Source organism: Diadema setosum, chromosome 20 (genome assembly GCF_964275005.1).
Source record: "Diadema setosum chromosome 20, eeDiaSeto1, whole genome shotgun sequence".
NCBI classification, from domain to species: Eukaryota; Metazoa; Echinodermata; class Echinoidea; order Diadematoida; family Diadematidae; genus Diadema; species Diadema setosum.
In genome coordinates, this window is record NC_092704.1 from 32,312,416 (window position 1) to 32,336,095 (window position 23,680).

Below are 23,680 nucleotides of genomic sequence, written 5' to 3' on the forward strand. Positions count from 1 at the left end.
AAGTAAAAACATTATTGTTGGTATTGTTTATAGACCCCCAAGTTCTAATCCTAAAGATTTTTTGGGTTGTATTATGAATTTATTAAAAAATCCCCTTTTGTTTCATAAAAATATTTTTATAATGGGTGACTTTAATATTGATTTGATTAAAACTGATGATAATACGTCACAAGAATTTTTTGAAATATTTTTGTCAGCCTCATTTTTGCCATTGATTTCGAAACCCACACGCGTTACAAATCATTTCGCCACCCTTCTTGATAATATTTTCACTAATGTTTTGCAAATGTTAAACTCTTCTATAATTTTATCCGATATGTCCGATCATTTCCCTATTATAGCATGTTTTGATATCGGGTATTCGGTTAATAAGTTTGGTTTTTCTCCAACCAGACGAAGAGCTACACCAGAAAATTTGGCTAGCCTTGGTGCTAGCTTAGATAGGGCTGATTGGTCTAGTGTTTATGATAGTGATGATGTTAATATATCATTTAATAATTTTTCAGGGATAATTAATAATCATTTAGATGAATATATACCTAAATCAAAAGATAAGTTAGTTGATTATAAAACATCCCCCAGATTTCCATGGATATCAAAATCTCTTCTTCGTTCAATTAACAGGAAAAATAGGTTATATTATAAATTTAAAATGAAAAAAACTGAGAAGTCAAAAGAAAAATACACTTCCTATAGAAATACTTTAACCAAGATTATACGGTTGGAAAAGAGGAAATATTATATGTTTCAGTTAGAAAAATATAGACATGATATGAAGAATACATGGAAGATTTTGAACCAGGCCATGAATATATCAAAAAAGAAATCAAATATTACAAATATAAGATATGATAACAAAATATATGAAGATTCAAGTGAAATAGCTAATATATTTAATTCTTATTTTTCAATGATTGGGGAGAATTTGGCAAAAAGGTACCACAGTCAAATAAGCATTTTTCAATATTTTTAGGTCAATCTAACTCAAGTTCTATTTTTTTTTTTGTTCCAATTACGAAATATGAAATTATTGATATTGTTACTGCAATGAATGACAAGCGAAGTGCTGGTTACGATGACATAAGTAATTTTATCTTAAAGGGAATTATATTTTCAATCGCTGATCCACTTTCACATATTTTTAATAGATCTATATCATGTGGTGTTTTTCCTGATTTTATGAAAATAGCCAAGGTTTTCCCTTTATTCAAAAAAGGAGATGGTTCTGATATGAGTAATTACAGGCCCATTTCTTTGCTTTCATCTTTATCTAAAATTTTGGAAAATTGATGTTTAAAAGAACGATTAATTCTTTAACTTTTCATAATGTTTTTACAAATTCTCAATTTGGGTTTCGTCAGAAACACAGTACCATTCATGCCCTTTTGAAGTTTATCGATCACGCAGCGCATACTATTGATAATCATTCTCATCTTATTGGTATATTCCTGGACTTCTCCAAGGCCTTCGATACAATAAATCATGAAATTTTACTTCACAAGTTGTCTCATTATGGAATAAGGGGGAAGGCTTTGGAGTGGTTCAGGAGCTGCTTGCAAAACCGCAAACAATACGTATCTCTGAACGGGAACGTTTCAAGTCTCGAATTCATTAAGTGCGGCGTCCCACAGGGTAGCTTATTAGGACCTTTACTTTTTATCATTTATATTAATGATTTTTGCAGATCATCCGACGTGTTGTCATTTATACTTTTTGCTGATGATTCAAATATTTTCTTTTCACATCAAAATCCAGATAAACTTGTGCACATTGTTAATTCCGAATTGAAAAAAGTGACCCAGTGGATAAGAGCTAATAAATTATCTCTTAATCTTTTGAAAACTAAATATATGTTATTTAGCAACTCTATAGAAGCCTTACGTAAAGAGATTATTTTTGATGAGACCCTATTAGAACGCGTATCTCATATAAAATTCCTTGGGATTACAGTAGACGATAAATTATCATGGAGGCCACATATTATTAACATTAGTACAATAATTTCACGTAATATTGGTATCATTAATAGACTTAAGTTTCATATTCCATTGTCTTCTTTGCTGACGTTGTATTTCTCTTTAATTTTACCTTATCTTAATTACGGTCTTTTAGCATGGGGTAGTGCTCATCAAACTTTATTAGATAGACTACTGTTATTACAAAAAAGGGCACTTCGTGTTATTTGTGGCCCATACAGATCCATTATTCACTAAATATAAGATTTTAGAAATTAAAGATTTGTATTTTTTTCAACTTGGACAGTTTATGTTTAATTTCAACGCAAATGCACTTCCCTGTATATTCAATTCAATGTTTACAAGGAATCAGTTTTTCCATAATTATCCCACCAGGCAATCTTCTGAGTTTCATTTACCCCTCCTGAGAACATTATTGGCTCAGAATACATTTATATACTCAGGCCCTAGATTCTGGAATTCATTAAGTTGCGAAATGAAAAATTCTCCTTCTTTGTATTCTTTTAAGCGGAAGTTGAAATCCTTTCTGTTAAACCCTCTCTGATTTTTCGCTTTTATTAACCAAGTCCCAACAACCACAGGGTTCATCATCCAACCATCAATCAATTAATCTCTGAATTTATTGTAATGAAATAGCCATCATAATCTCTGCACGGCTGTATGCAGCCACCAGCTGTTTGAAGCACCTCTTCATTTCCCTCTTCAATTTCCTCTTTCGTTTCCCTCTTTCGTTTCCTTGATCAGCGTGTAGGCATTCTCTTTCTTCTTTCCTTCCTTCCTTCCATTTTTCCATCTATTTTGTTGAGTCCTGTCATGTTGCTGTGTGTCTCCTATTTTGTTCCGTCTTGTCTTAAATTATACTTGTGCTAAGCATATGCAAATAAGTATTTCATTAGATTTTCCTTGAGGGGTTCACAATCTACAAGCTTGCTTTTTAGTGGACCTCTCAGTTCTTTTTTTTTTCAACTGAAACATAACCTTGTATTTTTTGCGTAAACATGCATGTAACTTTATTATTGTATCATTTGATATCATTTGCAAGATGTATGTACACGATTGTGATATGATTCCTAATTTATACTGTGTTATGTTCTGTTGGAAAGAGGAGAAGAATAAAAATAAAATGAAATGAAATGAAATGAAATGAAAAGTGAGTGAAAAAGAACACTCTAAACTGTCATTTTGTATGCCGACTTGCTTCATTTTTTAGTTTAGAATGCTCATTTTCACTTTCTTTTGAAGGGGTTTTGTAAATGGTTTTTTTTTTTTAAACCTAGAATTCAACAAAAAGCTTTTTTTCTGATTTTACTGTATGTATATAATCTGTATCACAAAAATCTCACAAAAGCTAATTTTTCATGAAAATTACACATTCCATCAACTTGATACTAACATAGGGTCTATGTTAAGGGTAGTAATAATTCCCCCTGCTTTCTGAAAGCAGTTAGTCAAGTGCTCTTTCATTACGCTAGAAAAAAGAAAGCATGTTGAATGTTCTTTATATTTTCTTTTTATTGCTGTCCACACAATCGTCATGAACTCTAGTAGTCTCTTGATCCAGTGGTTCCAACACCAAAACTTTAAAAATTCATAACTTTTTCATCGATTGTCTGATTTTCCTCAAACTTTCACTGATGTGTTCTACTAATGTTGCTACTTTCACTCAATCCATTGTTCTTTGAGCTTTACCGGGTTTCCGTTAAGTTCTTCCCTTCTAAGGGGATGGGTACTAATGACCTTGACCTCCGGTCTTGCAAACACCCCCCCCCCCCTCCAAACCTGAAAACATTCTGCAGATAGTCTTGTATAGATGTGAAAGTACTGACCTCTCTATCGCATCACTCTTTACAATGTCTCAAACACCCATACTCTTGGACACACACTGACATATTGTACCCTTTTTAGTCAGAAAGTCAGACACCATGAGTTGTATTGTGTGCATTCTGCTTTGAGCTATGTACAATTAAAGAGCTAGTATGTCCATATGCTTTAAAGTATTTTTATTTATCTAATCATTCATTTGATTATTCAATTAATTACTTATTTATTCATTTTCTTTCTTTACCTTATATTATTGTTATTGTTTCCCTTTCTTTATTGGGGAGGGAGGGGTTAGTGTGTGCATCTTTTATTTTGACATTAAATATGAGGAATATTGTTCAAAAGGAAAGCTGGCAGCTTTTATATGGGAATTGTAGTAACTCTTCAAATTCAACATATAACACAAAACTTGATACGGCCTACTAAAATTGAAAACAGTAAAAAATCTTGTGGAATTCGTGATAAGTTTGTCATATGTGATTATTTATTTCATGAAAAATCCATATTGTACAAAGAAAAATTCAGTACATGTGAGAACAGGTTGCTACTCTTAAAGACAACGGCATTCATCTGAAAGTGATACATAATACTGTTGTATGAGGTTGGGCAAAACAAGAGGTCTGCAATCATCCATTTATTAGACAAAATTAATTCTAAATAAATTCTGCAGAAACCTACGTGACCAGCGAGATGGCACCTTGGCTAGTTAAAACAAGGTGCCTTCTTGCTGCACATTCAAGCTCCCATTAAATTTGTACAGTAATAGAGTACAAGCGTACATATTACTGGATTATATGGACCTGATGGCCTGACACACTTTTTTTTTTCTTCTTGTAATAATTATATTATATTGGATGGCTATGAATGGGATACCGGGGAATATTGCACGAGTTAGGGCCAATATTGCACGAATCGAAGATGAGTGCAATATTGACTCTAACTCGTGCAATATTCCCTGGTATTCCATGAATCAAGGCCATCCAATATAATTATTATCATCTATACAATCAAGTAGAGCAACCATGAACTGCACAAAATTACCCGGCTTCTACTCGTCTTTGAAGTTGACTCGGCAGTCCCATCCCAGCGCTGAAAAGGGGAAGCCCCTAAAACTGCGTATTGAAACAAACAACTAGCAAGATGTTTGCGCGCTTGTGAAAAATGTAACAAAATGACGTGCACTAGTACTGTAGCAAGTATTTGCGCATTCAGCAAGCGCTCACGCAATAAACGAGACAGAATTGAATATCGTGTGATCTTGAACGGCAAGTAACAACGGTAGCCTATGGGGAATTAATACGTTGGTCTATGCGATTCGTTCAATATGCTCCGATATTGAACGGTAAAAATTGAGTTGACTACAATACGCGTTTTTAATGCGCCGCTAAAACGTCCTATACAGATGATAATGACTCATACAGGAAGCGGGTCTTGGTTTTTACATCACTGACAGGAGTTTTTGTTTATGTTTGTTTGTTTTAATTCAATACTCTATATGTACCAACAAGCCAGTAGGATATTCATGAGGACATAAAACTTTACCTAAATTACATTGAATGTGATTGCTATCAACAATAGGCCCAATTCTCATTTGAAAATATGAAGGAATTATAAATCGCTATGTTTGAGCTTTCCACTTGCACGTGAACAACAACGACATTTGTCATAACAAAAGAAATTGCATAATCTACAGTATATCTACTGATTGTCTGTTTCAGGACTGAGCATGTCAGTGGATTTTCAGCACAGCAAAGAAGACAACAGGGTAAAGATCTTGACTATAAGATAAATTCTGCTACATCGTGACCATGGGAAAGATGTCTGTTATGTTTGTAGGTTTTTGTAATGACAACATGATAATCACAGATTAGCGCAGAGATAATGAGATTAGCGCAGAGATAATGAGTATAGCACCTGCTTTTATGTAACTTCATGTTTTTATTCTCTCATGCATACTTACAATACTGTAAAACGAGGAATGTTTGCGTGCATTTTAATAGCACTAAGATTCACGAAATTAAAAGGGCACACGAAAGCCCTTACGGTCTAAACGACATGCATTGAATGCAAGTGGCAATTCGCGAAAATTTCATGCCGCGAAAAAGGCGGTCGGCTCCAATTTGCAAAAAATTCATGCCGCAAATATATCATGTTTTACAACAATGCACAGCTTTTGATATAGCATGAAGTCTTCATTCAATTATACCAAAGAACAGTGTCAGTCAAGGTGTAAACAATTGGGCACTTGAGAAGTAAACATGCTTTATGTGAGAAGACTTCTAATCCCAATAAAACAATTTTAAACAATGATAATAATCATGCATGCACCACAGCTGTAATATGCATTCTGATAATGTTACAACCCCCCATAAAACAACAAAAAACAGCAGATAACATATTCAGTAATACAACTTTAAGCCCTGTGACTTCATTCACAATACACGTATATCTTACAAGCATTCTACAAAACATCATAATAATTAGTAGATACACTGGAGTTTCTTTTTTAAAGCATGTATAAGATTTTTTTTTTTCCATCAAGGGTTCAAAGAGATTCCAAAACTTTTGTAGCCCAGGCAGACTGTCAATAAATGGCATTCATGTGCTTCACTAAACTCACTCAGAGTGATTAGAATGACACAAAGCATTAAAGTAATGACATGATAATTATGTCACAAAGTGTAACACAAATTATCAAACTAAGTGGTATAGTTAAAAAATGCCTTGTTGTTGACATGATAATTTCTGCTCATTTTTTTTTTTTCATCTCAACATTACCAGCATAGATATTTACAGCCGAAATAATGACCATCCTTTTTTTCTGATTTTCTAGATAGTTCATGGTTTCATCAAAACATTGCTTTTCACTTGGTCATTGAAGACGAAGGATCATACAACTTTCATCCATGCCGTTCATGATCCACTGTGATGAACGGTCAGATTAGGCAGGCTCTGTATAGGAAGGGGGGGGGGGGTGGAGAGAGAGAGATGAGGGAGAGAGAGAAAAGAAAAAAACAAAGTGGAATGAATCATACTGAAGAAAGATCTGGGGCTCCATTACATAAAATGATACCTATGTGGTCATTGTACACTGCAATTATTGGCAGTTTACAATCATTACAGCTTAGTTTCTTTTTGCGGAGATTTCTGAGTACAGTGCACTCCCGTTATAACGAACACGGTTATAACAAAATTCCAGCTACAACGAAGTAAAAAATCAGACCGCAACATTATCCATTCTATGTACAATGTATTTCTATTGTTTATATGTTCGGTTATAACGAAATTTCGATATAACAAAAGAAAAATGCCGGTCCTGGAGACTTCATTATAACGGGAGTCCACTGTATACTCAAGAGCCCTTCATGAATGTCACAAATCTGGACCGACAGTGTATACTATTCACTCTGAGTGATTATATACTATCAAATGGTGAAGAGCTTTGTTCACTAGTAGAGCTACAGCTTTCTAAATCCTCTTCAATTAAATATCAGGATAAATGTTGCACAGTGGTTGCAGAGCAATTCACTTCAGTTCATCCTGGGTCGAACACTGTAGTAGTACCGTGGACTCCCGTTATAACGAAGTCCTCGGGACAGGCAGTTTTCTTTCGTTATATCAAAATTTTGTTATATCGGAATAAATAAACAATTAAAAAAAAAACATAGAGCGGATAATGTCGAGGTCTGAACTTTTACCTCGTTGTGACCGGAATTTCATTATAACCGTGTTCGTTATAACGGGAGTGCACTGTAGTAGTAAGAATGTCAGACTGTTATTTTGTTGTCATTTTCTTTGCTGTAAATCTTGTTTGTCTAACAAGATAACTATATCACATGGATAAAATCAACTCTTCCTGTGTCAGGGATTTGGGCAGTGTGTAAATGTGACCCTGCACCTCAAAACAAACAAAAAGTCGCCAGACATGAATTTTTAGTTAAGACCATATTTTGAAAGAGCAGACTTTAAGCTTTAAAATGATGTATAACTCAAATCAAATGGACTCTCCTAACCTATCTAAATATCGCAAAGAAAGCACAAACTCAGGAAAAGTGTGAACTGAGAAAAGAGGCTCTGAAGTACAGTGTCTATTCAAGCGCTTAATCTTCACCAAACCGTGCTGGCTGTGCGATGAATGGGACAAAAAAACAGGAAGTAAACCACCAGAGTAACAACAATGAAGGGATTATCAAATTAAACTGAAATTAAGCATGCCTCATTAACACATTCTGTCCATAATTAATGTCAACTTTCAAAGCAGTAGCACTATCCTTTCAAAAGTTATTAGAGTTGAAAGTGAAGAGTGTGGACAAGGTTTTTTAGAAATGAAAAAGGGATTCTAAAGACACACCTAATCACACTATTCTACCAAAAATGTTCGAGATAAACTGCTAAAAAAACACACTTTCCTGCCCGTTTTATGATACCAAATTTTAGCATAATGTAAAAGAAGACCCGCTCTTTCAGAAAGTATGAAATAGTCAAGGTCGGCTAGGTTGACCCATTTCACTTATTTTCAGTCCTCACGCAAAATTAGTGTGTGCGACTTTATGTTCGTTTTGAGGTGCACGGTCACAAATGATATGTGGCGTTTTAAGTGCCAATTGCCATTCAATTGTCACTCAATATGTGCCAATTGCACAGCTCAGACCGTAGTGGGGGTTATTTTTCATTCATTCCTGCATTGTCCCTGTGTTCATGCATCAACAAATTACCAGCCAAACACACAAACAAACAAATGGATAAGAACAGATCATACTTTTACAGCCACAAACAACAAGTTATGAATATACTAAGTAGTGGAGAAAGGAGAGGCATGCTTGCAATGTGAAGACATGGAGGATCCGATCGAGACACACCTCAACAATCCTGTGACGAGATCGCTCCGGGAATGGACGTGTTTCCCGCGGGACAGGAGAGGCATCCCGTCTGTCCCCTGAATGGCTGATACTGGCCCGCTTCACATGGGGTGCAGGGAACGAATCCAGAGGCAGAGTAGTATCCCTTTTCGCACTGGACTGTAATGTGGGAATGGAATCAAAGCATATACTGACTAAAGCATGGAAGCTACCACTTCACTGCTTCTTTTTCTTTCTTTCATTCTTTTTTTTTCTTCTTTTTATGCCAATTCACATATAGAGGAACTTTCACATGATTGCTATCATTTGAACACAGCCAGTTTTTAGTGAGCATCACTTGATTATAATTTTACAGAGTAATTTCAACAAAAACTACTATCTCCAACAACACTGATCTGCATGTTTTCATTTTCTCAATGGTTCAGTGAAGTGTGAAGTTTTTGAAAAGACTTCCGCACCACACACACTATCACAGTTACAGTACTTGCTATCAATGCAAACAATTGCTATGTGGACACAAGCAAAAAAAAAAACATGACATAGGACACAAACTGGTGTCAACTATAAAGAAAAATAAAGTATGGATACATTTTGCACTGAAACTCAAACAGACACTCCAAGCATACAACTGTGGGGGTATGGGACAGGGAGTTGCGGTTGAAAATGTGAAGGTTGTTTTTTATTTTTTCCTTCTTCTTCTTTGTCTTGTCAGGACATACTTCTGCAATCATGTTTTTTGAAACAAATTTAGTTTTCTTCTGTTTTATTTTGCAATTTTATTTGGTGCTTGTTAGCACACAGTCTGACAACACTTAAAGGGAAGATAAACCCCAGAGCAATGTGGATTGAGTGAAAGCAGCAACATTAGTAGAACACATCAGTGAAAGTTTGAAGAAAATCGGACAATCGATGCAAAAGTTATGAATTTTTAAAGTTTTGGTGTGGGAACTGCTGGATGAGGAGACTACTAGAGGTTATGACGTATGTGTGGACAACAATACCAAGAAAATATAAAGAAAATTCTACAAAATTCCATTTTTCAAGAAAATTACAAATTCCATCAACTTGATATTGACATTTGTTAAGGGTAGCAATTATTCCCCCTGCTTTCTGAAAGCGGTTGGTCCATTGCTCTTTCATAATTCTAGAAAAGTGAATTTTTGTTGAATTTCCTTTATATTTTCTTTGTATTGTTGTCCACTCATACGTCATATCCTCTAGTAGTCTCCTCATCCAGCGGTTCCAACACCAAAACTTTACAAATTCATAACTTTTGCATCGATTGTCCGATTTTCCTCAAACTTTCACTGATGAGTTCTACTAATGCTGCTGCTTTCACTCAATCAACATATTTCTTTGGGTTTACCTTCCCTTTAAGGCCACAAAAAAATCTATGTGTCAAAGAGCAGTGATTGATTGTAAAGTTTATCAAACATAATCTGTTAATAAATAACAGCAAACAACTACTTCTTACAATATGTAAGAAAATGGCTTTACAAGGTTAGTTCTATTCATTTTTAGTCTGCTTGACTTTGCAAGAGAATTGGGTCTGTTGCTTCCCACCTGAAAAGTGTCTGGAAATGAGACTGAGTTTACACAAAGGAGATGAAAGCAGCAGAGAATCTTCTTACCTTCACAATCTAAAAAGGCCCTTGCTCCTGTCTCCCTAGTCCATGTCCCATCCACACAAGGCTTGCACTGGCTCTGTGCCTGCTCATCTTGGTAAGACCCCATTTCACACTCCAAACATTCTTCAGATTCCTGCCTGAAGTAATGCCCAGTTGGACATGCCACTATACAAAAGGAGAACAAAACATGAAGATACAGTAGAAAAGAAAGAGGTAAATTCAAAAGCAAATACTAAATAAATTACTCTATGTATCAAAATATACATTATGCATGAGTTTTTTAGAGGCAATCCTCCGTCATGTCATTTTCTGCACTGAGGAAACTCAATCCAAAATCAAATACATTCATTTATCTTAATCAAAGAAAGCGACTGAATTACTTAAATGAATACATCAATTTGTATACTGTTGTACTCATTTTCAAACATGTCATGTATTACTTCTCATCAAATGTGTGAAATTAATTGATTTATCAAATATTTTAAAATATGATTATTAGGTTTAAGTTCAAATCAATGGAGCATTTTGATTATTTGATAATTTTCATTCCAGTACTTCACCTTCACAAAATGTCAAGCACTAGGTTGGCTGACTCAGCTGTTTCAAATAATCGCATGAGAAGGAAAAGCTTCCAGTCCTTACTTTACGACTTTTCATCCAAAATTGATTGTGCATTCATTGTCGAGTGAAAATATTGCTTGTGCAGTGACTCCTTCATAGTACACTTACAGTCTTGGATCACCAACAACAAAGCAGTTATGGCAAAGGCTAACACTATACTTCGTGCCATATTTCAATTTTACTTTACAATCAGCGTTCTCAATTCTGGCTCACCACATGTTAGCTGGTCATGATTTGGAATGTAGCCATCATCACACTCCACTGACAGCTCCTCAAACAGCAGCGAATAAGAGGGTGTGGTCAACTGCCAGTCATCCAGTCTTCCACCGACCCCGTTAATCAAGCCCTCAATCCTGCGCCCCAAGTGATGGCTCAATTCTCGCAGCCTCTGACGTTCTACTTTTTCATTTTCCACAACTTCATTGTTCCCCTGTGACACAGCCAGTATCTACACGTGGAACAAACAAGGACACTAAACTCATTCTGGATTTCATATGTCAGTCAAATAGTGCTACAAAGGATTTTATATCTATAGGAAGATTATTTCTGTTTTGCAAATTCAATTTTCACAAAGACGATTAACATATAATTTTAATGTGCTTATCATTTTCAGCATCAGAAGCTAGATTGCTCTATGCATATCTGGTAGTTTCTTGATGCTAGAAACATGACTGAAATTACAATCATGCCTCTAGCAATTCTTTAGGGCAGAGACATAAAAATACATACATTGTATGTGAAAACTTCAAGTGAATTACTGCCTTTTTTATGGTTGAATTTGAATGGCTGAATTAGAGTCAAACTTGTCATGTGATATTCAATCTTGGTTATATCTGTCATTCCACAAACTGTTCTTTTTATAGAAACAGAACAACTTGCAACTGATTGACAAATTGCCCTACATCGACGTAAATAAGCACTGAATTGATTAGTGTTTTAGTAGTAGCCATGATAAAAAATCATGGGCGTACATACTGCCTTTTTTATGGTTGAATTTGAATATCATGGCTACTACTAAAACACTGATCAATTCAGTGCTTATTTACGTCGATGTAGGGCAATTTGTCAATCAGTTGCAATGAAAACATCTCGACGGAAGAGAATCATGAATTTGAATAACAGAACAACTTTATCAAAAGCTTAGAGATGTTGACAGTTGACTTAATTATAAAATATCTTTTTGTTTACAATAGTGTTTGATTATTTAATGACTCAAGAGTGAAATCTGGTTTATATATATGGCTGGCTGGATGTCATACCACAACTGAAATTCTGTATCATATTATTTTTATATTCATACTTATAAGAGCTGGCATAACCAACCATTTTTTTTTTTTTTTTTTTTTTTAGGATAAAAGACTTTGTCGGAAAGATTTCGAGCTACAGTTAGTATGAATGATGATAATTGCACAACTATTCATGCATCATCCTGTATCATTAAAAAAAAATGATTTGTATCAACTTGTTTACAAAAAGACATTGGAGCATGAACCCCAGTCCAAGCTAAAATGATGCTGATGCACGTTACCATGGAAACGATGGTGGTGTTTCCCTCCTTGGAATCATCTGGCCACACCATCTCGCCGTCAATGTCCCTCCTCCTCCTCCTTGTTTTCTCAGCTCCGCAAGTGATGTGGATGTGCTCAGGGGCGCACAATTTGTTCCTGGTGCATATGTCAGCAAAGTCGGTCTGCTTGATAATGTCCAGGAACTTCTGGGATATCTCCGTGTGAGTCTGTTCGTAGTCCGAGGTACAATCCCCTCCAAAGTACATGATGCTGAGAGGCAGGTTCAATCTATGTGGTCTCTTAACCTCTGTTGGATGGATCGAAGCATACATAAAGTCACCACTCATTGGTTTTTGTTTTTGCTTTGTTTTTTTTACTCTGCACTAAAAGAATGCATGTAGCTTGACATATTCATATACATATTTGTATTCATATATTCTTCTCTTGCCGTCATATAGGAATTATCATCTCTGCAGATTTTGAGAGTTTTACAGTTTAAAAGAAATATATATAATATAAGTATATATAAGTTTACAGAGGTTTTTCCTACTCTCTTTTTCACTGTAAGCATGTCTCTAAAGGTTTGAGAATTTGTAAATAATTTTTTTTTTCAAAGAAAATTTTATAAAATGTAACTTCAACAATATCATGATGATTAGATAAAGATGAGCTTTCTAGTATATTATAAAGACAAACTTGATTTTTTTATGGAACAAATTTCACTACTTTGAAGAAACACACAAAGAAGCTAGTGAATGCAGTCTCTACATTTTTTATCAATTGTGATCATCTCATTATCAGGGTGGTCCATATTTTGAAATTCTAGCATGCTGCGTAGTAAAAAAAATTTGGGAATCCATTTTGGTGAGGTCTGTTGTGCCTCTGGGCCCATGCAGGGTCCAGGCCCTGGAATCTCTAGGATTGCAGATACTTTACAGATACTTTCTGGCACAACCTAAGTCTTACTGCTGAACACTTGATCACAGATACTGAGCCAAAATCCAAGGATAAAACTCTTCTGGCTAGATTCGTGTAGGTTTGACGATACACCCGAGTCGAATTTGCAAATTTCTTGTTTTTCTGTATGTCATCAGTTAATCATTGGCATACATCTGACATTTTTTAGGCAGTTGCTTGTAAGTTGAAGCATGTTGCTGCCACATATGGCAAAACCCCTTAAAGACTACCACGACACATATCTCTCTGCGTAGAGGACAGTTTGATTTTGCTACAGCACGCAATTTCTCATCGACACCTGCCCGAGTATACAACTGTACGTGGGACTCGTCCTCAACGGGTTAAGTACTGTCACAAAAAAATTGAGAAATACTTGAAATCCTCACTTGAGCAGTCGGGCACGCGAGAGTGGGGATACCACACACCAGACATGCCACAGATGAAGAGCTTCTGCGGGGCAAGGCTGGATCTCATCCGGGGTATGTCGTAGGCACTGTTACACGTCATCGTGCAGTAGCGACCGTAGGCAAAACCATCATCACAGGCCAGCGCTCCGTTGGCTGGAACGTTGAGTTCGTGGCATGGGACAGCTGGGGGAGGGGGAATTAATTTAATTATCCATTTTTAATAGTCATTTGTGTAAGATATTAATCCACATAAAACAGAGACAATACATGTGTTTACGAGGGTGCTCCTCATATTACAAGCAAGGCCTCACAAGATTGCCAAAACATAAAAATCCGTATTTGCTGCAAAAAAAACGATAAAAACAAACAAAGAATTATGATCACAAATGAATAAAAGATGCAGCGATTCCTTCACATGCTATCTCATTATGTTTTTGCTTAGAGTTGGCATATGCACTGAATTGATGCCTGGATTTTTTTACTCAGTGTTATGTAAGAGAAACTACCTAGGACATAAACAGCAATATAATATTCAATGACTTAATGAATAATAATGATAATAATTCACAATATTTATATAGTGCATTATCACATGAAATGTCTCTAAGCATAGAGTGAGTGCACTGTATGTGTTGTTTAAAGGGAAAGTATAGTTTTGGTTGAGACCTAATTTCAGGTTTCTAAAATTTTTTGGTGAGATACTGAGAAACCTCTTATGAAATATGAAAGAGCATGTCATTCTATGAAGAATTCAACGTTTATTTGATGAAAACTGGTTTTGAAATGGCTGAGATATCCTAAAAAGAGCGATTCTAATAAAGTGTGGGACCCACACTTTATTACAATCGCTTTGTTTTACTTTATTTTTGGATGTTTCAGTGATCCCAAACCAGATTTTCATCAAATAAACTTTGAATTCCTCTTAAAACGGTATGCTCTGTACTATACACAATTTCATAAGTGATTTCTTGGTATCTTGCAAAATGTTGAAAGCCCAATTCTCATCTCCACCAATACTGTACCATCCCTTTTTGAATTCCATTGGCAGGGGTAATAATAAGTTGTGAAGAACTCAATCAAGCACCATTATCATGTGGTAACAAGGAAAAGTAGAAATTACGCGGTGCGTAATATATGTCCCCGCCGGAAGTAGCATTTTGTAGCAAATGTACAATACAGGTCAAAAATCAAGGTCAAAGGTCAAATAAGTCAAAGGTCAAAATTCTGTGTAGAAGTTCTGAAGCCCTCACCTGGTGCCACCACATACAGCAAACGGAATTGAAATCGGGTTAGAAATGGCGAAGGAGTAGCATATTGTAGCAAAATGTACAATACAGGTAAAAAATCAAGGTCAAAGGTCAAAGAAGTCAAAGGTCAAAATTCTGTGTAGAAGTTTTGAAGCCCTCACCTAATGCCATCACATAAAGCAAACGGAATCGAAATCGGGTTAGAAATGGCGAAGGAGTAGCATTTTGTAGCAAAATGTACAATACAGGTCAAAAATCAAGGTCAAAGGTCAAAGAAGTCAAAGGTCAAAATTCTATGTAGAAGTTTTGAAGCCCTCACCTAGTGCCATCACATAAAGCAAACGGATTCGAAATCGGGTTAGAAATGGCGAAGGAGTAGCATTTTGTAGCAAAATGTACAATACAGGTGCAAAATGTACAATACAGGTCAAAAATCAAGGTCAAAGGTCAAAGAAGTCAAAGGTCAAAATTCTGTGTAGAAGTTTTGAAGCCCTCACCTAGTGCCATCACACAAAGCAAACAGAATTGAAATCGGGTTAGAAATGGCGAAGGAGTAGCATTTTGTAGCAAAATGTACAATACAGGTCAAAAATCAAGGTCAAAGGTCAAAGAAGTCAAAGGTCAAAATTCTGTGTAGAAGTTTTGAAGCCCTCACCTAGTGCCATCATATAAAGCAAACGGAATCGAAATCGGGTTAGAAATGGCGAAGGAGTAGTATTTTGTAGCAAAATGTACAATATAGGTCAAAGGTCAAGGTCAAAGGTCACGACTGAAATTCTGTGTAGAAGTTTCAAAGCTCCCATGTAGTGCTATCATATAAAGCAAACAGAATCAAAATTGGCTCATAAATGACAGAGAAGTAGCAAATTGAAGATTTTGATCACACACGGACGCACACACGGACACACGGACGGACGGACGGACGGACGGACGGACACACGGACGGACACACGGACACACACACGTACGGAGCCCGTTTCATAGTCCCCTGGCGGGGACAAAAAGGTACTATGTAAATAGTAGCTGTCTTTGTTTGAACTTCACTAAGAATGTATAGAGCACCAGTATGAATTTAGTTTTTTTTAAAATCTTATGAATTCATCATCCGTACGTGTGATGGCAATAGTGATCCTGCATACGGCCTTCAGACCACTCTGTTTCTCCGAGGCCTGGTATAGGATGGTGTGTTTCCCCCATGGGAGCAGGGCGGGGTTCTTCGCCTGGTTGCAAGTCTCTATCATCTCTGTGCCGGGCAGTGGGGTAAAGATTGGCGGGTCCCACTGGACCTCCGTCAGCTTGGTGGTGGTGGTGATGTTCTGATCGGGAGGGCAGAACTCAACCCTGGGTGGAACCTCGTCTGAAAAATGAGGAGGAAGAGGAGAGATCTGAAGAGCTTAAACTTGGCCCTCGCACCCACAAAGTTACAATAGTGCTTTTTTCCATTTGTGCCCCCGCCCTTCTTGGAGCAACCTCCCTACTCATATATTCAGTCTTTTACCTCCATTGGCATTTTCAGAAAGAAACTCAAAATCCACTAGTTTAAAAAACAAAACATGTGATTACGTAATTGCGGATTACATATACCTGTAGCAGAGACTCCAACCCCAAGCACCTTCTGATCTGGAGATTCTCCCGCCTGAAACCCCTAGCAAACGGGAGACTCCAACATTCGCGCACATCACAAACGCAAAGTCCCTTGCCGTCTAGGGTTCTAAATGCTCTCTTGCACTATCTAAGGCTTATTTTTCAACATACAATGAAATTAAGTAAGAAATCATTTCAAGCGGGAGAAATTAAATCTCTAGCGGGAGAACGGGAGATTCACCTGCAAAAATGGGCTTTTCGACGGGAGATCTCCCGTCGAAAGCGGGAGACTTGGAGTCTCTGCTGTAAGCCATTTATGTGTTTGTTTCTCTTTTGTTAACCTGTTGAGGACGAATCCCGAGTATACTTGGACAGGTGTCTACGGGAAATGCGTGTTGTATCAAAATCAGTCCGCTCTCAATGGGTTAATTGTAAAGCACCTAGAAACAATTTTGTTGTAAGTGCTATGTAAGTGCCTGACTGTAGTCTATGACTTCCAGGGAAATATGATGCAACTAATGAGCAACTCACTGATGAGTTTAACCTGGAAGACGCAGGAGGCGCTGTTGTTAGAGGCATCTCGAAAAGAGACCGTACACCTGGTGTCAGAGGTGAAGTTGTACGGGGACCGGAGGTCAGGGGGCAATGTCCAGACCTGAAGGTCCCTATCGATGTTATCAATGGCTGTTGGGAAGTCAAAGGTCACCTCTGCCCCCCAGAACTCGGTGCGCGTGACCACGATCTCCTGGGAGGGGCAGCTTGTAATGACAGGGGCACGCAAATCTAGAAAGTAGGGACGGAATTGACATGTGAAAGAGTTATTGATGCTAGATTCTGATTCCGGTCATCGTGAGAATGCTCTGGTCAAAAACATCTCATGGAAATCGATAAAAAGCACATAGAGGAAAGGAATAAATAATATAAGTAGGTATACAGTAAGCTTATAAAGTTTGCTGACTTCAAGATATCTTATAACACAAAGTTAAGCTACATGTAGCTCAGTGTGAGTCTCACCAACATCTCTCTCACGCAAACTATGAATGCAGGGGCAGGTCCAGGAATTCCATAAAGGCGAGGCACCTTTGTACAAAATCGAAGGGGGGCACATGCGCCCCCTCCCCCATTGTTTTCTTTTTATATCTTTTGTTTTAACAAAAAATAAAGAGGGGTACGTGCCCATATTGCACCCCCTCTAAATCCGCCACTGAAATGGAGAGACTGAAAACTAAACGAGGGGAACTCACCTGAGCACAGCAAAGAATCCGGCTCAACTCCACCCTCCCACATCCCACTCTGAAGGCAGGTGAGAGACCCAGTATCAGGGGAGAGGGTAAGGTCGTTGTCACAGTGCACTGTGCAGACGGTGCCCGCGTGAACCTTGTCAGCTGTCGTGCATTCTTCCGGTGAGACCACCACACTGGGGTGAATTACCAGGGGGTTACAGCCTATGACTATTGGCAAAACAAAGGTCAAAGATCATAGTTTAAAAGATATCTTTTTTATTTAAACTATTGTGGCAGATATTGGGCTATGTGAAACTATCAAAAAAACTTAATCACATAATTTTTTTGCTTGTTATATGTACTATTATCTTATGTCTTAATCCTACAGTAGGTAGTGTAGGGGTAAAACTGTTAAGGTATTTGAAGTTTTTTCACGTTTGCTAGTAATTTTCTGTCGTATTACAGACCAGATACATTTACTGTAGGAAGGACTGTGCTGTCAAAGTTCTTCCACCATTGTGGCAATTATATAGAGAGGCATTTGAAGTAATTGCTCAATTGTATTGACCATCCATGAAATCATCAAAATTTATCTTGATACATGGCCATGAGCAAAAGGATACTTGCACAAAAACTTCCGCTTTTACATTAAATAGTGTACATATTTACCTTCACAGTGTGGTTCCTCTTGCACCTCCCAGTGCATGTGTGTTCCGTCAAACTCACAGCTGGCTTCGGAAGAGCCCACCAGGGAATATCCCACCAGGCAGGTCACATGACAGACGGAGCCAAAGGAGGTGTCACATGACCCAGCCAGGGTACCAAACATGGGCGGCTGCAGCTCTGGACACCTGCGCACTACATTTGAGACAGAAACTTTTGTTGTTGTTTTCTTTTAAAGTTTTTTGTCTTTCCAGATACATGTTGAAATAACTTTTATTTGAATTTGACTGCTCACTCAAAGTCAAGCCAAAACAAAATCATAAGCTGCATGCAAATGATGGAGGCCAGTATAAAATTATCTGAAATTTGATGGAGAATGAAACGCAAAGTATGCTTGTTGATTTAGTGAATGCAGCAATACTATTAAATCTCATTAGTTGAAGCATTGAAGCTAGGTGATCCATTCAAAAGTTATGAGTTATTGCACTCATTGCTGGATGACAAAACTAGTACAGTTTGTGACACACATACATACACGCATGCAGAACGATATAAAAAAAATAAAAGCAAATTCAACATATTTTCATTTTCCTAGCATTATATGATTGAGCTCTTGACTTACCTCTTTCAGAAAGAAGAATATGAATGCTACCCTTAACATATGTCAGTAAAAAGTCAAGGGAAGTACTACATTGCATACAAAAACAACTTGTTTATGGAATAGTTTACTATATTGTAAGATCATACTGCAATGTTTTTAACCTTTTCTTGTTTTTTTTTTTTATCCAGTGTAAATGGGCCCTGAAATTGGCACAAATAGTCTCACCTCGAACGATGACATCAAATTGGCAGTTGGCTCTATTCTCTGCATCATCCTCAGCTGTACAGGTCACTTCATTTCTACCAGAGGTCATGACCCCTGGCTGTCGGTCACAGGTCACGGCAGGGCGTATGCCACTATTGTCTGATGCCTCAAGTTGCCACTGGACATTGGTCTGGTTGGAACTTCTATCTGCATACACCACAATGTCTCCTGGGCATTCACTAAAGGTCGGGGGTTCCACATCTGGTGGGAAATTATGAAATAGATAATATTGAAACAATGACATTGATCAAAAGGCATACTGAACAGACAGAAATAATGTAGATAAAATCTTACCAAACACCCGCAGGCTAAAACATATGTCTGCAAGCACAACACAAACTAATGACAAGTTGTAAAATGTTTGTAAATCACTGCAGCTCATATAGGTGACTATAGTGGTGTTAGCTTTTTGGATAGTGTATCATTCAAGGCTGAGGGGATCATAGGAAATATGAGGTAGAATGAACAAGAGAGAAAGAAATAGAGGGATGAGAGAGACCGAGAGACATACACACAGAACAGAGGTACTATATTTTTTTTTTTCAATAATTGTACCCAAAAGGAGAATATGCACAATTCCACATATTCAAAGAAAATAAGCACTGCCACAATCAAGATAAGAAAATCTAATAATGTATCACTATCAATTTAAACATGGGGATTCTCTTAAAATACAAATGATGAAAGTTACAAATAGTAGAGTTGCTTATGGTATGATATGTTTGTCACCATCAAGAAAGATATGGTGCTGATTGAAGATGGGTTATGAAAGTGAAAAGGAATTGTAGAGGATAACACTTTCATAGACAACAGAAAAACTGAAACATAAACTGATGTGCAATTCTTGATAATGACAACCTCCTACCCCCCCCCCCGAAAAAAAACCACAAAAAACAAACAAACACCCCTCCCATTTGTAGAAGCAAAAAGCAAGTTTACCAAGTTAATCATGCATGAGAGATTGATGATAAACTACTGCATGTATATAGAAGGTACAGTGTACAAGAAATTATTACTCAAAACCTGCCTTCTTTATATTTCAGCAGCAAAATGTTCTAAATTAATTTTTGATGAACAATTCTCACCAGAGACCAAATTAAATTCCCTATTGACATACCCCAAACATAAGAAATATTACTGGCCATGTATCTTGTGCAGTAAACAAAGCAACACCAGTAGGCCCTATATACACTTGAGGGAGAAAGCCAAGGGCATATCTCCTTGAGAAAACTTACCCTTGGTAGCTTTAGTGTGCATGCATGTACACAGAGCTCTGAATTTTTTAGAATGACTCTTCCCTTTAATCATATAACCCCTCCTGACTGGACACAAAGGTCACAGATCTGTGAGGGAGGGGTACAATGCTTGTGATACACAGCTCTACGTGAATGCTATCCAATTTGCAAATACACAACATCTGTACTGTATACATACACACACACACACACACACACACACACACATACACACACACAGGGTTTCGCAGGTTTTCTTCATCTTCCTAACACTACCACACTGCGATCTGTGTGTGGGCACTGAACTGTGTATGTGTGTATTACCCAGTGATAACACAGAGGGATGCTGATTGGCTAATTCAGTGCTGCCATCTGGCCTATCAGTGCAGTGGAACACTCTGTACTGTGTACTGCTGCAGAGCAGAGGCCTGATACAAGTTATGCACACATACGTCAGGGAGGTGAGAACTCCCTGCCCAACTACAGCCTCCTGCCATTATGCACTCGCGTGACACACACGCAGAATAGACACACACGCCACACACACACAAATACACACACATTCACATGCACGGAATGAAGGAGGAAGCATGGGCCTTTGTGTGGAGGGATTCCTGTTCCCTACTGTATAGTATGCAAACTGGGTGCACCATCATAGGTCTGTTCGTGTTACACTAGGCACTGCACATCAATGCTCCTAACCTGCATACTATATTATACCTATATGTGTTCTTTATCAAGCTGCTTGGCTGTGCTTGTGCACCTATGATTTGCACAATACATTCATAAGTTTTACAGCCATGATATTCTCTTGATCTCTGGACAAGTTGGAACACACACATCTATGTAGTCTGCTATACCTGCACCTGTCATTGCTGCCGTTGGATCAAGCAACAAACTTCGTACATACAAGCCGATGACATTCTTGTACATGTACTCTCCATTTATTAAAGTTGTACAGCTGTGAGGACTGTCAACGCAACAACACCTGCCATACAACGCTACAGCCATCTTATGGGTAAATGCAACTGCTTTGTTTTGTGTTACCATTTGTTGAAAACGGTGATGAAACAGAAGAAGTCTATGCTGAGTATTTATGGGCTGCATTCATCTGTTTGAGCAGTAGATGACTTCAGAAGTTAAACTATTGCCATAGTCACTGCTGGTCAGGCTCTATTCTGCATGGATGTATGTTCCGTTACGGGATCAAAAAATGAGCCTTAATTAACTCAAGTTTGTCCAATCATGCAAGTTTTGTCAATACTAGATTGAACGGCGCAGAGACACTTAAAGTTCTACAATGGATTCTACTACATGTGATGTCGAGGAGAGCAAAAATGACTTACATGTAAGTTTGGTTTCATCGGATGGAACAGAAACAGAAATAGTGACTGCTCAAAATGTTGATGTGAATGGTCATGCAGATGAACACAATGATTGTAGTGAGACGGCCGATCCGTTGCCACCGGACAAATCTGCACTATGCCAAGCATTGAATTTGGGAGCAATTAGTGCAAGACCACTGGGAGCATTATCTGCAGTTGAAGAGGCTGATGATGAAATCCCCAAGACTAGTCAGAGTGAAAATACAATACTTTCTCAGTTGGGAAAAAGTAGCATGGGTTTGGTCACAGCTGCAAAAGATGCCTTTGTTGCACTTGCTGAATCAGACGATCTCCAACCCACATCCATGACCAAACTCTTATACCCTGGAATGACAACTGTGTCGGGAAAACGCATTCATCCCGGATCGCTGAGTCGACATCAGCTCTCGCTCGACATGAAAATTGAAGTCATCCGAATGCGGGACGAGCAGGGACTGAGCGCGAGGAAAATCACGGAGATTCTTAACCTCCAGGGTTACAAGTGTGGGAAAACCCAAGTGCAGAACATCCTGAAGGATAGAGAGACATGGATTGAGGAGTACGCCCAGAATTCGCCGCTGGATAGGAAGCGCAAGCTGAGGAGGACCCGCAACGAGGAAGTGAATGTTAGGGTCTATGAGTGGTTCAAGGAGGCTGGCAATAGGATGATTCCAGTCAATGGTCCCGCGCTGCAGCAGAAGGCCTTGGAAGTAGCCCAGGAGCTTGGCATTGAGGGCTTCAAGGGATCCAATGGATGGCTGGAGTCCTTCCGTAAGCGGCATGGCATTGTCTTCGCAAAGACACACTCGAGTTCAAATGAACAAATCAGCGACATGATATTAGCGGAGGGGATGGAACGTCCAAGCCAACCGCCCAAAGATGAGGTCGACCTGACCCGGTGGCAGTTTGTGGAGAAATACCGGCATCTGCAGAGAGTTGTTGCTTGCGGACTCTTGAATGACGGCAATGGATCAGCGGAGGAAGGTGAGCCTGGAGAGCGTTTCGCCACTCGGCAGGATGGTTCCTCAAGGAACCTGAAGGCCAAGAATGGGAATACAGAGGAAGAGGAGGATGTGACAGGAGAGGAGAATATCAGTGAGGTGTCTGGAGACTTCTCTCAGATGGATCCCTGTGAGGATTCTGATACCATGGCCGATAAACTGAACTTGACGTCAATTGAAGACGTAGCGGCAGTAGTTCGGGAGATAAAGAGGTTCCTCGTCAGAAAGGACTATGATGACAATCTTTTGAACAGCTGTTTGGACTTGGAGGCAAAAGTTGAAAAGGAATGCGCTGCTAGAGAAAGAACAGATAAAAAGACAACAGTTCTTGACTACCTTAACCCTTTAGATACAAGGCCTGGTCTAAATCCAGAGCAACCCTAAAGCAAACTAGACATCAAAAAAGAGGCTCACACATCGATCAAAATTGATGATCTGTTCAAGTTTGTTTTATTAATCAATAATGTAGAAATGAACAAGAAACAGAGTAGAAAAAAATCTTCATTGAAATGTGACAAAGATAAAAATGTTGATATTCTAGGTTTCAGCTTTTTTCACAATTAAATGGTGATGTTGGGCAAAACCACAATCTAAGTCCAGAAGATTGAGTTAAAATGTAATCGCCTCAAAAACCTCCCATTGACCTGCGCACAAAATCTACCTAGAATTACAATTTGAAATGAATCAAAAAGAAAAGAAAATGCATCCTGTCCACATAATT

General features: G+C 38.0%; 2 protein-coding genes across 2 annotated transcripts in view; one reads left to right on the top strand and one right to left on the bottom strand.

Annotated features, from left to right (window-relative positions):
* Positions 1–4,244: 4,244 nt before the first annotated feature.
* The window catches only part of LOC140243613 (uncharacterized), an 83,377-nt gene continuing 63,941 nt past the window's right edge, over positions 4,245–23,680 (bottom strand). The window contains 11 exon segments of the mRNA XM_072323279.1: positions 4,245–6,749; positions 8,657–8,815; positions 10,288–10,449; positions 11,119–11,353; positions 12,434–12,720; positions 13,757–13,960; positions 16,136–16,381; positions 17,140–17,435; positions 17,876–18,059; positions 18,501–18,689; positions 19,321–19,560. Coding sequence (XP_072179380.1) covers positions 8,658–8,815; positions 10,288–10,449; positions 11,119–11,353; positions 12,434–12,720; positions 13,757–13,960; positions 16,136–16,381; positions 17,140–17,435; positions 17,876–18,059; positions 18,501–18,689; positions 19,321–19,560 — 2,201 coding nt within the window. The 3' untranslated portion in view covers positions 4,245–6,749; position 8,657.
* Positions 21,895–23,451, top strand: LOC140244089 (uncharacterized). Its single transcript, XM_072323737.1, has one exon. The coding sequence runs from the start codon at positions 21,895–21,897 to the stop codon at positions 23,341–23,343; it is 1,449 nt and encodes a 482-aa protein (XP_072179838.1). The 3' UTR covers positions 23,344–23,451.